Below are 15,018 nucleotides of genomic sequence, written 5' to 3'. Positions count from 1 at the left end.
GACAATATGTTGTTATGTATTTCTCATCTTCAGCTCTTAACTTAGTCTTTTGTATGATGAGAGAAACATTGGTTTATATGGTTATTTATAATGGCATGTTTCTTATCCCACATTATTAAATGATTTTACTTATGTTTTGCTGATAAATTAAAGTGCTTATTTTAGTCAAATGTAAAGTCAAGTTTATTTTTTCCTTTCCTTTTTTCTAAAGCATACTAATTACGTTTCATGCAGTCCATTTAGAAATGGTTTGCTCACATTATTGACATTGCAAACACTGTTTATTTTCTAGTTTGCCCCATAAAGTTAAAAATATAGCCTTTACTCAAATGAGGCTTTGATGGCAGAATACCTCAGTGTTATATTGATTGAGTGAATAATGAGGCTTTTAGGGACACATTCAAAAATAGTTCACCTTTAAAATGATGCAGTGAAGATAGGAACATGTACACGTTAAATAAATTATAGAAAAGCAAATAGCATTCAAACTAATAATAGCAGCTAATAAAGCAAGGATGGTTTCCCATTGGGATAATTAAATCCCTATGAAGACATGTCTGTGTACTGTAGTCGCCATGCAGAGCCCTCTGGAAATTTGGTGTCTTGCCCAAGGACACTTTGAAGAGGACAGGAAGAGACGGGGAATGGACTGCCAACCCTGCATTATGTGGACAATCAACTCTAGCACTGCATCAGTAGTGCAATAGACACACAAAAAAGAAACATACAAGCTGTACATATTTTATTGCAACTTAATAGTGAAATAACAGGTTATTATACATTATATTACAAATATCTTATGTACAAACTCAATGTGGTGTCACTATTGACATCATCAAACCACTAAATTTATACAGTAAATACAGTGCTTGATTCATACAAGCAAATAGCTGGATACCTGTTCAAGCAATTCAAGATTTCAAACAAGTAAGTAAACAAGCAAACATGTCTTTAAAGAGTGTACACCCTAAAATGTGGTTTTTAGACCTTCTGATCTATTAAAAGTTGCGTAAACAGACAGTAAATGATCCGGTCATGGTATTAACAGTTTTGGTTTTATTCCAGACTAGATGTTGAAGTCCATATTTTTTAGTCACTTATATTAACCCAATTGATCCTGTATTAAGTCAATAAATGTTCCTATAAATTACACATTTGAAAAAAATGCATTTAGAATGAAACTAAAAGTCACTGGATATATTTCCTGTGTCAATCTCATTTGTTTGCTAATGGAAAAAAAGAACTTTACATACATAAGTAAATATAAACTGTAGTGTTTTGATCTCAAGTTAACTAAATTGCTGTGTTTATTTTTTTGTCAGATGATTAGGATTAGGTTCCTGTTTTCTCACTGTCAACTAAGCAGGCTGCTGTTGTAACAAAGACAGCGTATTTAAAACAAGTCCTGAGAAATGAGCACATTGTTACTGAATCATGTATAAAAGGGAAAATGGTTCAACAGACAACAGAATAGCAATGTACAAATGTGTGAAATTGTCAAGAGGTACCAGGATCCATCTGCCTGATGTTTTGATCCTTGCCACTTTGTTGAGCTTGTGCCACTTTATTGCCATTTTCCACAACAGAAATGATCTACTTTGGATGTAAGGAGCTGTGAAGGGTTTCTGCTTGGTGAGACATACAGTGCGGTGTGTGTTCCTTGGATGATTAGTGGAAGGTGTTTGGGTTTGGACGGATCATCATGACGACTTTCTTTAATGAATAGGCTCCTCCTCTGAACTCTGCCCAGTAGACTCCATCTTGGTAGCGGCTGCGGTAATGTCCTCCTCTGTACCACACTCCGTTCAAATTTGAATGGGCACAAGAATTATACCACCAGCCTCCCTTCTGGTAGTGCGCACAATTACCTGAAAAAATGTGGGAAGTAAATAAAACGGGCCATAAACCTCAATAAACCATTGGTATAGTGTTGCCAATAGGTGTCCTATTTAACATGTCTCATAGAGGTTTTTACCTGTATATGTGTCGTGGTCTCTGTCCAGTGTTGTAAACTGTTTGCCGTTGTGCCAGGTGAGGGAGTCTCCAGCATTGCCATGGTAGCGACCCACCCTGAGCTTGTAGAAGTCGGCTTCAGGCTCAACTCTGAAACTGGCATATTCTGCAAAAACCTTTCTGCCAGACCAGTCCTCCAGTGTGACCAGCAGTTTGTAGTTCGCCTGGTTCGTCAGCCAGTAGATGTTCTCCAGACCCAGCCAGTATTCACCATCAATATTGCCAAAACCTTGCTGTGAAGTGCAGTGATAAGAAAAACGTTATCAGTACAATCAGGGAATCCTTTGTGAATGCTCTTTGAAAAGCTTTGAGCAGTTAGTTTGGATGTCTGGGGATGATTCGGAGTCGTTGCTCATGCTCTGGAGGTAATTATGAGTTTAGCTCTACTATGGGGTTGTTTATCGTCAAGGAACATTATTTTAAATGGACCCTCTGAGTCAAGTTTATAGCTTGCATTGAGTGTGCACATTTCCGCTATTATAATGTTACTGAAAACACAGCAGGATACAATACATGCAGTATGAGACCTGACATACTGGATGCTGTTTTACTAATTTGTTCTTACTCTGGTAATAATCTGTATTGGTTTGCGGTATAACCTCTTATTTACAGGCTTTGATTTCATGGAAACACTACTTCTCATGAAGGCACAAATGCCTTTGGGGAGTTTCTCTACTGCTGCTTTAGCTAAGATTTAATCAGTATTGTTGTAAATTGTTGACCTGCAAACACATGCCACATGCTTTCCAGGGAACTATTTCACCCTTTAAAAGGGCTTTCCCATTCAAAAAGATAAGGAATATAAGTTCTCTCAGCCTTTCCTATCAGATACGTTCTAATGCATTATTCAGAAAATGGGATTATCTTTCTAGAACATTAGGGATACTTACACAACCATCTAACGTGACATTTAAGTCCAGCATTCCCACATTTTATTTTAGTGTAAAGTCTTCTCACAAAGATCATGTTGTGAGAATTAATGAGTCACAAGACTAGTAGCAACTGATTGTACTACAATTGACAGATTAAGGGCTTAGGCTGTGTATTCGTTACTTGTTCACATCTGGTCATTGTAAGAACAGACTACATTTGCCACCACCTTCTCTACACACTGTGAGGTTGATAAAATTGCTGCAATATTCTCGCACCTTGTATGTCTCCCAGTTCCTGAAAAAGTTGACAGAGCCATCCAACCTCCTCTGGATCACAGTCCAGCCACCTGGATCGTGTCTTTGGTCACACCACACCTGCATCAGGCGGTTGGCATTCTCTGGTTTCACCAGGTACATGCCACTGGCAGTGTGTCCATCTTCCAGGGCCTGCAGACAATCTTTAAATGGTCCTAAACAGAACAATAAGGATGTGACATGTATCACAAGTAATATCCAGTCAATTGAAACAATATATTAAGAAAAAGTTCTTGTGACGTGTAGAAAGTCACTATGCTTTGCCATAGGGAATCCCATTCTTCAGGAGAGGCTCTCAATTTAATAGTAGAATTGACTTTGGCTGCTCCTCTCACAGGGGAAATGGCTTCTGGCTGTGCAGCCAAAAGAAATACTGGCATGCGGGCAAAGGAAATCCTGACTACTGAATGAAGAAACCACAGCAAAAAGCTTCGGTTGTCTGTGAGGCTTAACAGAGTAAAATTATTATTTTACTTACTCTGACTTTTGTGTTTTGTGTTCTACAGACACATCATTTTCATAAGAGGGATGTCTATTAGGCCTCACATGATGTAATTAAGAGAGGATTTGTGGAGATAAATTAATTTAAGAACAGCTTGTAAATCATTGTCTAAAGCTGCACTTCTCCAGTAAATCTGCTGAAATGTATTCAAATATTGAAATATGTTTATGTTATGAATATGTATTTATTGTTTACAAGTTTTAAAAAATACTTAATTGGACACATATTGTCTGGCAATGTAATGTTAATGATTTTGTGTAAGGTCAAGATAGTTTTATTGGGTTTTTAATGATGCAAATAATCAACACTACCTATGCCTTTATGATTTAACTTTAAATTCCAAGCTGTTTAGATACGGAAAAAGCAATGGGGCAACTGGCTCCCCTGCTTCAATGGGCTGTTAAATTGTTTTAAATTGTCGAAGTTATCACCTATGTGGTTTTCCAACTGGCCCAGATTGCCAGTGTTTATTCAAGAGTTTGCAACAGATAGAGGATGACACAAGAAACGACAACAACACAGATCTGCAGTTGTTTTATGTGTCACATCCAAACTCAACTGACACGGAGCCATAGGTCAACATGTAAGTGCATGTGTTTTTCTCTTTTTCGCTTAATAACAACTTTCTTTCCTTTTAATTTTATGAAATATCTCTGGATGGATGATATCTGCCTCTTGGCCCACTCTCTGCCATCCATTTACTCCCAGGAATGTCTCTGTTGTGCAGATACAAGCCAGAGAGCTGCCCTGTCCTGTTCTGCCTGATAAAGTGTGTTACGTTGGTGGAACATATTACTGGTTCTTGCCTGGTGCAACTGGAACAAATGACATCATTGACTCCCAGTATCTCTTTCTGTTTGTGCTCTGCCCCCACTTCCCCCTTCTTTTTTTATTTTTTTTACTTTTCTCATCACCTTGTTTCTGTTTCAAACCTTCTCTCTTTCCTCTATTTCTTCATTGTTTAAAGATTTCTGTTCGTCTTAAAGGTTTATGTAACTTTTTGGGTGTTAGTTGAATGGCTGTGGGCAGGAAATTACTTGCCTCCTTTCAAACATTTTATACAAAGACTACTGTTCACATACAGCCTAGTGAAAATGGCAAGCAGTAGCACAAAATGTCAATGGAAAAAGCTCACAGTCATATTGAGAATGTTAGTTTTTTTTTTCACCATTTTAAAACTGAACTTGTTTTCTAATGAAAGGTAATGGCAATAGACATTTTTCTGATACGACAAAGCACCCTTCTCATTTACTGTAAAGCTTACACTTACATGTTCAAGGGACCAATGGGCTCAGCAGAGCTAATACACTTTTTGCTTTTGTGTGGGTTGAATCATGGCAATTAGATGATATGCATCTCAAATGAAGATAGACAACAGCTTTTCTGTTCTCACTGAGAACATTTGCCCTGGGAATGCATTGGGCTTGCTTAAAACGGCTTTGGCTGGAAGAATGGGTTTCATTAATGACAAAGAGATTCACAATATAGTTAGCTCACAAAATGAATCCTTTGTTTGTTAGCTTAAGTAAGATTTCATTAAAAATAATAGATACCATGTTGAACTTTGTTAAACTTACCAGATGGTTTGTCAGTGGTAGAGGGGCTGTGTGTGCCAGTGGGCATTGTTGGAAGAAGAGGTGGTAGAGACTTTTGGTCACTCTGGATTTCATTGCTGATTGGGCTATTGCTTCGTGGAAGGACAGGTGGCTGATAAGGCTTGTTAAGAGGTGGTGATGGGGGAGGAGGCTGTGGCCGTGGCTGGGAGACAGGAACTTGACGAGGGGGAGGGCGAGTATGGCATTGCTCCTCCAACAGGGCAATAAGAGCTGATTGGTTAGTGGCCAGCAAAGCCAAATGCTGGTACTTATGCTCAAGATCTTTGTAACGACTAGTGAGCTGTTGCATCTCAGAGGTTTGGTTCAGGATCCTGTTCTCCATCTGAGCCAATTCTAGGGCATTGTCTCTCTTCCTGATGATCTCATGGAGTAGCTGCATGTACAACTGAGTGACTCTGGAGTTCATGTTTCGACTCTCCTTCCTTAGAAGCTTGACCTCATTGACAATGCCTCCGTCTACCTCTACCAGTTGCTGCAGGGTCTCGATCTGCCTCTTTTGTTTCTGTAGCTCCACGTTTAGCAGCTCTAACTCCTGTTTATTGACCCGGTTCTCCAGCATGGCCTCTGGCTCCTTAGAGTTGACACAGATGGCTCCAGTCACTTTTTGTTGAGGCACGATAAAAGTGTAGGAACACTTGTCCTGTTGCTGGTCAGCTGGAGCGCGTTTGCTCCTTCCAGCATAGAGAAACTCACTCTCTATTTCATCCTCACTACTCTGAAATTGTTGAGTCTTGTCCCTGCCATCTGATGGACCCTCCTGTGTCTGCTGAACACCAAAGGCTAGTCCATAAACAAGAAAGAGCCCCAGAAGGACAATTGAAGGGGAATCCATGGGTTTGTGTCAAACTCACCAAAGTCTGCGGAGAATGGGGAAGAAAATCAAGATTATGATTTTATTGTAGTGTGTAGTATTTTTCAATTTATTTATTTTTTTAGTCTGACGACAGTGTGGGCATACATGTTCTGAAACTGGCTATATGCTTACTTTCACAGGACAATAATCAGTGGAGCTCTTAGCTGTGGTGACTGAAAGGGGGTGGAGGTGAGAGAAAGTTACCTATCCTGATACACTGGTACATTGCCAGAAGCTCTTGTAAAATATGGGCTTCCATAAGATTAGATCAAAAATGAAATTTTCCACTTGCCCAACTGAGCACCTGGTGGCTGTGGCAACGTTCCCTGGCAGAAACACATCATATTTGTATATAATATATAAATCAAAAACCTCATGATGGTTGTACTGGAAATATGTACTGGGATGAGCTCACACTTTTTTCCTAATTAAGTTTATTCCATTGAATTCATCTGGCCTTGATCCTGGTTTGTTCAAATCCTCTCTCCACTATCAAATATATGCAGAACATGCTATTTGAAAGCTACTAATCCCCTCGCTGCCCATAAGAAAAATATTTCTTTTGTCAGGTGATGTGCTGATCTCTTTAGTTAGTTATTAACTGCTAGCTGCTGTTAGAGGAGTGTTTGGCTTAGTTTGCAGTGTTGGCTCAGATCCTCTTTGGGCGACTGCCACTGCTTGTCCTTGACACACACAAACACTCCTATCTGCTCCCTTCTGCAGGCCTGGACATCTTTGCTTATGGAAAATGTGATGTAATTATGGAACCACTTTAAATGTTTATTGTGTTGCATCAGTCCTGACCTGTCCCTAACCAGAAGAAAGAAATTAAACACTGAAAGGCAATTCATCATAATTTATGGATCTACTTTTAACATGCCTTCTGCTGTGTTTACTGTTAAACCAAAAAACCTACTTTAACCAGCTACTCTGAGGAATGTTGCATAATAACATAATCTGACTTAATATTACTTTCCTTATACATGCTGATCTGAGATATATTCCTGTTTAGATTATAGTCTCTCTTAAATTCTGTTGTGGCACAACTCAGAGTTAATGAGAATGAGATGCTTTACTAAAATGAGTGCAGGTAGTTTTGAAGATGATGCGGTCTTATTAGAGGTGGAGAGGATGCCACTGAGTCCTGAGGAGAATGCATCTCTTGTATAAGGATAACAAGGCCTTGAACTCCCAGGGCACCTTAATTGAAAGCTGCTGCATATTGGATTACAGAGGGGTCCAGTGTAACACCTTCCCAGAGTCAGGAGGTGCCTGTCTAATCAAAAGACATTATAGAGAGGCCTATATCAGTTTGGTTTTGAAGAGCTGTGTAGTGTGCTTATTCACAGATTTATTATAGCTTATTTCTGTGTGAAAGATAATCAACCATATAATGTTCAGCACAAAACTGAGAAGAGAGCAGAAATGTTTTTGTCTTGTTAATCTGGGCGTGCTGCCAGCACATTAGGTTTGAGACATGGAGAAGAGAAATGCAGCGCTCTCCAAGAACATGACCCTTTGCACATTCGACCCTTTTGGCTTTATCTGTCTCGAATAGAATGTGTAAACACGTTTTTCTTACTAGAATAGAAAAAAGTTTTTGCACACTGTGCTCTTGCATAACCCGTCTGTGTTTTGATTTTATAGTTTACAACTACAAACACTTACACTACACGAACCTACTGTAAGTTCTGATTGTCCTATATACTTGTTTTAAAATGACCTAGAAGTCCTTGTGAACATGATCAAACTAGACTACTACTGCAATTGTTGTTTACAAGAAGATATCACCTTAGCAATTGTTGATTGACGCAGACAGTGTCGTTGTTTTATAGTGTTATTGTATTTTATAGAGAAACCAGCCCTGAAGAAATCATTAATAATAGTTGACAGGGCCCTACCAATATAATGAAGCAGCCCAGAGTAAGCCCTGTCCCCTGTAATGTGCTGATGACTGTATTTGGCCAGAGGCTCCTGCGGTTCTACCCTGGAACTTGAGCTCTGTCTCTGAGAAATGCTGTGTGATTTGCCCCCGCTGTGGAGGAGTCCCATGTTGGACGCTGTCTGCCCGGAATCTCCTGCTCCAGGCTTCACTACACTTCAAAGCTGTGGGGAAAATGTTTGCAGCTTGTGATGAAATGTGGAGCGCATGCGGTATGTGCGTGTCTTTGAGTGTTTTTTCTGTTAATGTATGTTTTCAAATAACAACACTTGTTGGGCTCAGTCTCCCAGGGACCAGAGAGAGTCCCATCTGCCCTGACAGAGACAGACTGTTATTAAGCTGTCCACAGTCTGCCTGAGGGAACAACATCCTCCTCTGGCGTTTCTGTTAGCAGCCCCCACAGATAATTATTGTCCTAATATCAGTTCACTCTAACAAGCTTCCATTGACTAGCCAAAAGCTGCAATGTCTAACAAGTGTTCAGAGGTGTAAGAATGTCTACTCTGTGCAGGGCTTGAAGACAAATGACTAAGGGGCAGTGAATAACGACTCTCATCGTTGTTTGATTGGCAGCTCCTCTTGGTGAATTTCTTCAAGTCTGCTTCACACCAAGATGTTTTGGTTTTACTGTCTTTAGGTGGTAAGTCTGTGTTTACACGACTCCTCATTCTTGATTTTACTCCATGTGAAATCAAGTGTGATAGGCTGGTGTAGTGGCTGGGTCAGTGTGTTTCTGACCAGTGCTGTGCTCCAGCCTTTTTGGTCATGCTCAGCACATATTAATTAGAAAATGGGCAGTCTTGCTCAAACTGGCCGATGTCTCTCACCTCAGCCCCACTCATTTTAGCGTGAGCATGGCATTCTTCAAATTCTTTGTCACCTCATTAGAGTTAGCTGCCATACACACATGGAGAGTCAATGGCAGTGACCAGACGGAGAGACCTAGACCCTCTAGATGCAGGACCACTCCTCCCCTTATCCTAGCCAGTCCTATAAGACAAACTGTATTTTCTGACCCAATTCATTCCCAGTGTCCTACTTTCTGTGTGAATGCTTCATAATCACATCATCATCATCCACAGCAGGAGGGAACAACACAACTACACAGCACCTAATTTGTCAGTAGCTGAAAAGAGGCAGACACTTTGCAGGACAACTTTGTGCTGCATGTTCAAATTAGTACTAACTCTGTTGAGAACTGGCAGAGTCTCCTACGTGACACCCAATATGAGTTGGATCAGAGTCAAATTTAATTTTCTCATGGTAATCTGCACTATTGCATTACCTTGAGGTGACCTCATTCTTTCCTCAACCATGTAATCCTTGTAAGCGTGTAACATGACATTTGAAACGATTAACCTTAAATACCTGCTCAATAGCAGGTATTGCCTTGTTTTGTCATCGCTTTTAAGAGTTCACATTTTTCTTTAAATTTAGGTTTCATTCAGAGTCTCCTGTGGCATGGTGTGTCCTTCCATACCACACTTGTGATCAGAGTAAGAGAAGGAAGCAGGGGTTCTCTGAAATTGTTACGATAAGTTCCTGCATTCTACCTCAAAGCCCCCTTATCCAAACACGACCCTGGCAACAGAAACAAAGACGGGATTCAACCGCCTGCTTCTCTGTCCTCTTGAGTTCAGGGGAACATCCTGAAGCCGCATGCTGCTTGACACAGCGAGATTATCTTTCCCCCTTTTTAAAAGTGACCACTATGCTTTAAAAAAAAAAAAAAGAAAGAAACCTCTGTCAGCATGTATGTTTCAAAGCTCTCGCTGCGTCGTCATCTGCACACTCTCTTCACTGTCTATGTGCCTTTATTTTACACCTTCTCGAGGCCAGAGTTTTGACAAGCTGAGCAGTTTTATCAGTAGTGAAGAACCACTTAGCCTAGAGAGCCCGCTCTCCAGCATCTCCTTGTGCTGAATTAACCCTCCCTGACCCATTTCAACAACAACGTCATCAGAAAACAGAATAACCCTAGCCAACCAAACAGTGAGTCAGGTAACAGATGTTTTATGATTAATTCAAGATCAAACCAAATCATTATGTAAACCATTGGAGTTTAACAGGAAACAACCAAAGTCTGACTTTAACAATGGGACCAAATAATTGTTCACCATTACGTTAAAAATATCACAATGACTCACTGTGCCACAAGGTCATCATTTGCTCTGCAAGATTACTTACAAATGTGTGTGGTTTCTCAGTGCAGAAGGTAATTCTTGTACATGTGCTGTATCTCTTAAAATACTCTTTAAATTTACCAATGAATGAACTAGATATATGAATAAGTCAAAGGTTCCACAATGCTTACGAGATAAGTGTAGAGTATTGGTGAAGCTCCCTCAGTTGCCTTGCTCTCCTGCCAGAGCTGACTGAAGTTTCTCCTGGTAGAAAGTCATCCCAAGTGTGTCTGTGCTCTGCCTTTCTAGTTACTCAACCTTTGTCACCTTAGTCCATTCCTGGAGTGGAGAGGTATCTGTGTTTTAAGCCTGTTGTTAAAAGATTGTCATTAGCCCGACAGACGCTCAACTTGCCAGACACTCTTGAGCAAACATTGAGTAGATTGTTCAAAAATCCACTTGAAAAAGCTGGACCACTTTCAAGAGACGCTTGGTCATTTATATGCTGGAGGTAGTTTCCTGAGAAATAGTGAGAGTTCACAGCAAGTTGTGTACTGCCTGTGGCCCGTTAGAAGAAGACTGTCACTTTTCTGTGGGCTGAATCCATCACTTCTGCCTCAGAGCTCTAAGAGGCAGTCTCTCTCAACTGCACCTCTCTCTCTACGTCTGTCTCTCCACTTCTCTCCCCTCCACCTCACTAGTGATCTTAAATGATGAAAACTCCTCTAGCAGTTAGGCAGACAAATTAAGCTTAGAGCCTCCCCCTCACCCTTAAAATGAACACATTCTTGTTTAAAGCAACAGCCTCTATACCCCTCCTCCCCATGGCACAAAAGAGATACACACACTATTTCTCTCCCTTCTCAAATTTCCAACCCCCTGCCCCCGGGTTCACCACCACTATTTCTGGCTTGGACTGCATGGTTCATTTAGTGGTGGACAGCAGTGATGTTACATTTATTACATCCCAACTCTGTGTGAACGAGCACTTGCCCCTGAGAGAGACGGAAAGAGACTGACATATAGGAAGCAGATCCAGGTGTTTCACTTAGACCAGGTCTGGTTAGGCAACTGCTGACCCTGGTTTATAGCCTGGAGGTGAAATGTATGAGAAATGGGCTGGATCTGTGTGAAGGGCACACACCCAAACTACATCTCACTAGGGGATAATTATGCAATTTCATCAAAAGCAGAGCTGTACTTAGGTGTGTCCATGTGTGTTGGTGGACAAAAGGATATGAAACACGTCCTGTCTGAGTGTAGAGAGTTCTGCCAATGATCTATAAATGTCTCAAGCAAATGCTTGGTTTTGGATACTGTTGCCTTGGCTGTTGTCTGTTGTTTTTGTGTTGTCATCCTGTTTTCAATAAGAGTACGTTTTTGCCAAGCCAATAATGCTGTTAGTGGGCTTTCTGTTTCTACTAAGATTTACTATTTAACAATTTTCCATTAACACCATCATAGTAGCATATCCATAGGTACGTAGAGAATAATTTGCACATGTCTCACAGCTGTTACAATAATTTCCTAATCTGGTATTAACTGCAGTTTCAGCTACTGTAGTAAAATGTTGTAACATCAGATGGGGAACTATCTAAATTAGTCAAGCTCCACTAAAGTTATACTGTAAATGTCATAATTTTGCCTGCATTTTTCTTAGTGTTTTATTGTAGCTTCACATTGAGCAAATTTTAAAGTGCAGCTGTGGGGCTTATTTTACAAAGCACAGGATGTGTGATTCTTCCCTCTGGAGTATAAACATTAAACATGTTACAGATGGTAACTAACTTTAATATGTGTTAACTAGCTCAACTAAAAGGTGTTGGGATTGTGAAGTCACAGTTAATGGTAAAAGAAATCTGTCTTGTGTGCTAAACTGCATCAGTGTAACTTTGTTCATTTTGTATTACTTTAGTAAATAAATATTCAAAATGCAGTGCACAACATTGGCTACTAATAGTTAATAGTAGAAGTCGTCTACTTGTACTTTGAACTTATTCCTCAGATGAACCTCTTTGGGTGTGAATTGTGGAAACCAACAATCTACCAGGTACCCGTGTGCTCTTACTGATACATACTGTACAATCAGTGTTTTCCATTGTTCTGTTTCCACATAGAAATTCCTTCAAGTCCAGAGAGCTACAGTGCATCTCTGAAATCCTAGTTTTTGTACAGTGTGCATTTATGCTTTTTTTCCCTTTTTCTTTTTCAAGGAATTCTCATAAAAGTCATATTTTAACTTCAACAAATGTTCCCATTCACTGTAAGCTATGTAGCAAGACTGGAAAAGCTATTTACAATAGGTAGCATTTAACCTTTCCGACAGTTGCATAACATGCTGTAGTAGCTGGCTATGTGAAAGAAAACTACAAAGTTCTGAAGATACAACCACTTACAGTGAAAGAAACGGCTCACTGTTGTTTACAAGAATGAACTAAGCCAATCTGTCATAGTTCATGTGTGTAAATTACATAAAGGGTTATTTAATTCAAATGACTCTGTTTTTTGTTTTGTTTGTTTTATTACGTGTGGTTGGTATTTGGAAGCAGACGGCCATTGATTTCTTCAACGGTTTGTTACGTTTCTTCCTTATTTGAATGGCACTGATGTCACAGTGAGAATGTACAAATAAATTTATGAGGACAAGTTCCTGGCAAGATGTTTGGCCTGGACAAATGAATTTCATAACATCCTAGTTTAAGCCAGACTACAGGAGTTGTCTCATATTTGACAAGCTATTTCCTTTCCTGTCTATAGAGATTTTTGATCAAAGAAAGTGAGCGATTAAACCCTGCTGCGTCACATGTCGTACTGGACTGGTTTTTACCCTTCTTCTTTTCTTTCATCTCCTGAATGACAACTGCAGCTGACTTTGCAGCCAACTGGTCTTACTCAGCGGCTGGGAAGCTGAGCTGGTTTTTAACGTCAAGTGTTTTGAGTGACTCACTGGGTTTCATCCAAAACCATCGTGTTGGTGCAGTGATTAGTTCTCTTTCCATCTCTAATCCTCAGCAGGTGGAGTAACACCGGATCATAAAAATGTCAGGGGGAAAATGTTACTCCCATGTTGAAATAGTAACCAATCAAGGCATTTTAAAGCTGCTAGCAGCACACGGAAGAGATCATGGAAAGTGACGGAAATGCTTTACAGATGGGCTTCTATGTTGGTGAATGAATGAGCATGTTAAGAAAGTTGTCTGGTTATTCGTTTGTACTAACTGGTGAGAAGCTTTTGTTGTGAGTACAGTTTGAATTGAAGAGGGTTAATTGCTTAATAATAGCCTTAATTCTGGTAATGTGTTAAATAATGAACAGACCATATAAAGTGAATGTCAAGTTTAATAAAATGAATAATTTGTCGTCACAACAACAGCTTCTGGTCAGGTATAGAAGTACTCCAGTGTACCTACATTACAAGTTGCTACAACATCTTAACTTGTAGCAACTTGCATGAGAATTTAAACAGAACAAGCTCACACAGATATCAGGAAGTGAAGAAAGACGAGTGAGCCTGCAGAACTGTATATCAAACACAGCCTTTAAGATTAGTGCAGGATTTTAAAATTACTGTCCAGGTGTTTCAGATATTTAAATAAAAAATTGCAGTATAACTTGAAACTTATGAACTGTCCTCATGGAATGACAGCGTGAGGAAAGCAGTGTAGGAGCTAAAAAAGAAAGTAGGAGCACTATATTTAGTTTAGCTTTTTTTCAGCTAATGTTTAAGCAACAACTTTTTATGCCCTATACAGCCAAACTGGTGTATGAAAGCTTAACAATATGTATAATATTTAAACACATGCTTCAATTAATAACACTGAATAGAATTGTACAAAATAATAAGTTGGATATTGTGGAAAAAATGTTAGATCAGAAAAATGTGCTTTTATGAATGGGATCAGATGTAATTTGGTTGTATACAGCTGTCAGTATTTAAACATGGGTATGAACAAGACCAGCATGTCTCCAAGTCTGCCAGCAGTGATGGATGGTGCTTTGGTGACCTGTGTCGACCTTGTCACCCTTGGCCTACTGTTTCATATGCACTTTTGATTGACAAGTTTATTACAACTGTGAATTTACTTTTAATTTCTTTTTTGCCACGCTTATTCTGTGTGACCATATTATTAATCAGATGTATTTACTAAGTAGAAATGTTCATATTTTTCCTCTGTGATGTGGCATGGAAAGAGTTCGTTTAATTATTCCACGGCCTTGCTGTGTAGGGCTCACTGTGCCTGGTGGCTAGACCTACAAAAACTGCTTGTGTCGGTAGGAAAATTTTGAGTTTTATGATCTGAGTGGAAAGAATGGGTCTGGCTCAGGATTTTGTCAAGCCCCTCACTCTCCCACCCCCCCCGAAACCGTTGCAGAAACCACCAAATGAGACCAGTAAATATGGGACGTGTGAGAATTCAGAGGAACAGGATTTCATTCAGACTTCATTAGTCTGATGTTGAAAGCATGAGCTGCCTGTGTGGCCTCGTCTGAAATTCACTTGACAATCACTCATGCAAGGATTTAACAATATATTGCTAATGGTGCTAGAGTAACAAATGACATTAGGAGGTCTGGCCAAATATGCACAATGTGACCAACCTGTATTTGTGTAAATCCTAGCAATTAAGATGTTACTACTTTCCCTGTTGTTCATGCTTACAGCTTGTTTTTAACAAGCGTTAAGCCCTAAACCAACTTTGTATCCTACATGTATTATCCTGGCGTCTCGCCTTGAAGCATGGAATTAAAAGATCACGGTAACAATACTTCTGTCACGAGAGC

At 39.8% G+C, this 15,018-nt stretch overlaps 1 protein-coding gene across 1 annotated transcript; it reads right to left on the bottom strand.

The window, feature by feature from the left end:
- Positions 1 to 1,095: 1,095 nt before the first annotated feature.
- Positions 1,096 to 10,914, bottom strand: angptl2b (angiopoietin-like 2b). The gene is made up of 5 exons (XM_026343290.1): positions 10,428 to 10,914; positions 5,280 to 6,175; positions 3,162 to 3,355; positions 1,976 to 2,246; positions 1,096 to 1,868 (listed from the first exon to the last, which is right to left on the bottom strand). The coding sequence occupies exons 2-5, from the start codon at positions 6,148 to 6,150 to the stop codon at positions 1,669 to 1,671; spliced, it is 1,536 nt and encodes a 511-aa protein (XP_026199075.1). The 5' UTR covers positions 6,151 to 6,175; positions 10,428 to 10,914; the 3' UTR covers positions 1,096 to 1,668.
- Positions 10,915 to 15,018: the final 4,104 nt, after the last annotated feature.

Source organism: Anabas testudineus, chromosome 9 (genome assembly GCF_900324465.2).
Source record: "Anabas testudineus chromosome 9, fAnaTes1.2, whole genome shotgun sequence".
NCBI lineage: Eukaryota > Metazoa > Chordata > Actinopteri > Anabantiformes > Anabantidae > Anabas > Anabas testudineus.
The sequence above is the reverse complement of the archived record's forward strand: the minus strand, read 5'-3'. Positions and strand labels throughout refer to the sequence as shown.

Coding starts and splice junctions, on each gene's coding strand:
- angptl2b (XM_026343290.1), bottom strand. CDS start 6,150: ATGGATTCCCCTTCAATTGTCCTTCTGGGGCTCTTTCTTGTTTATGGA. Junction 3,356..5,279: donor TACCACTGACAAACCATCTG/GTAAGTTTAACA, acceptor TGTTCTGTTTAG/GACCATTTAAAGATTGTCTG. Junction 2,247..3,161: donor GGAACTGGGAGACATACAAG/GTGCGAGAATAT, acceptor TGCACTTCACAG/CAAGGTTTTGGCAATATTGA.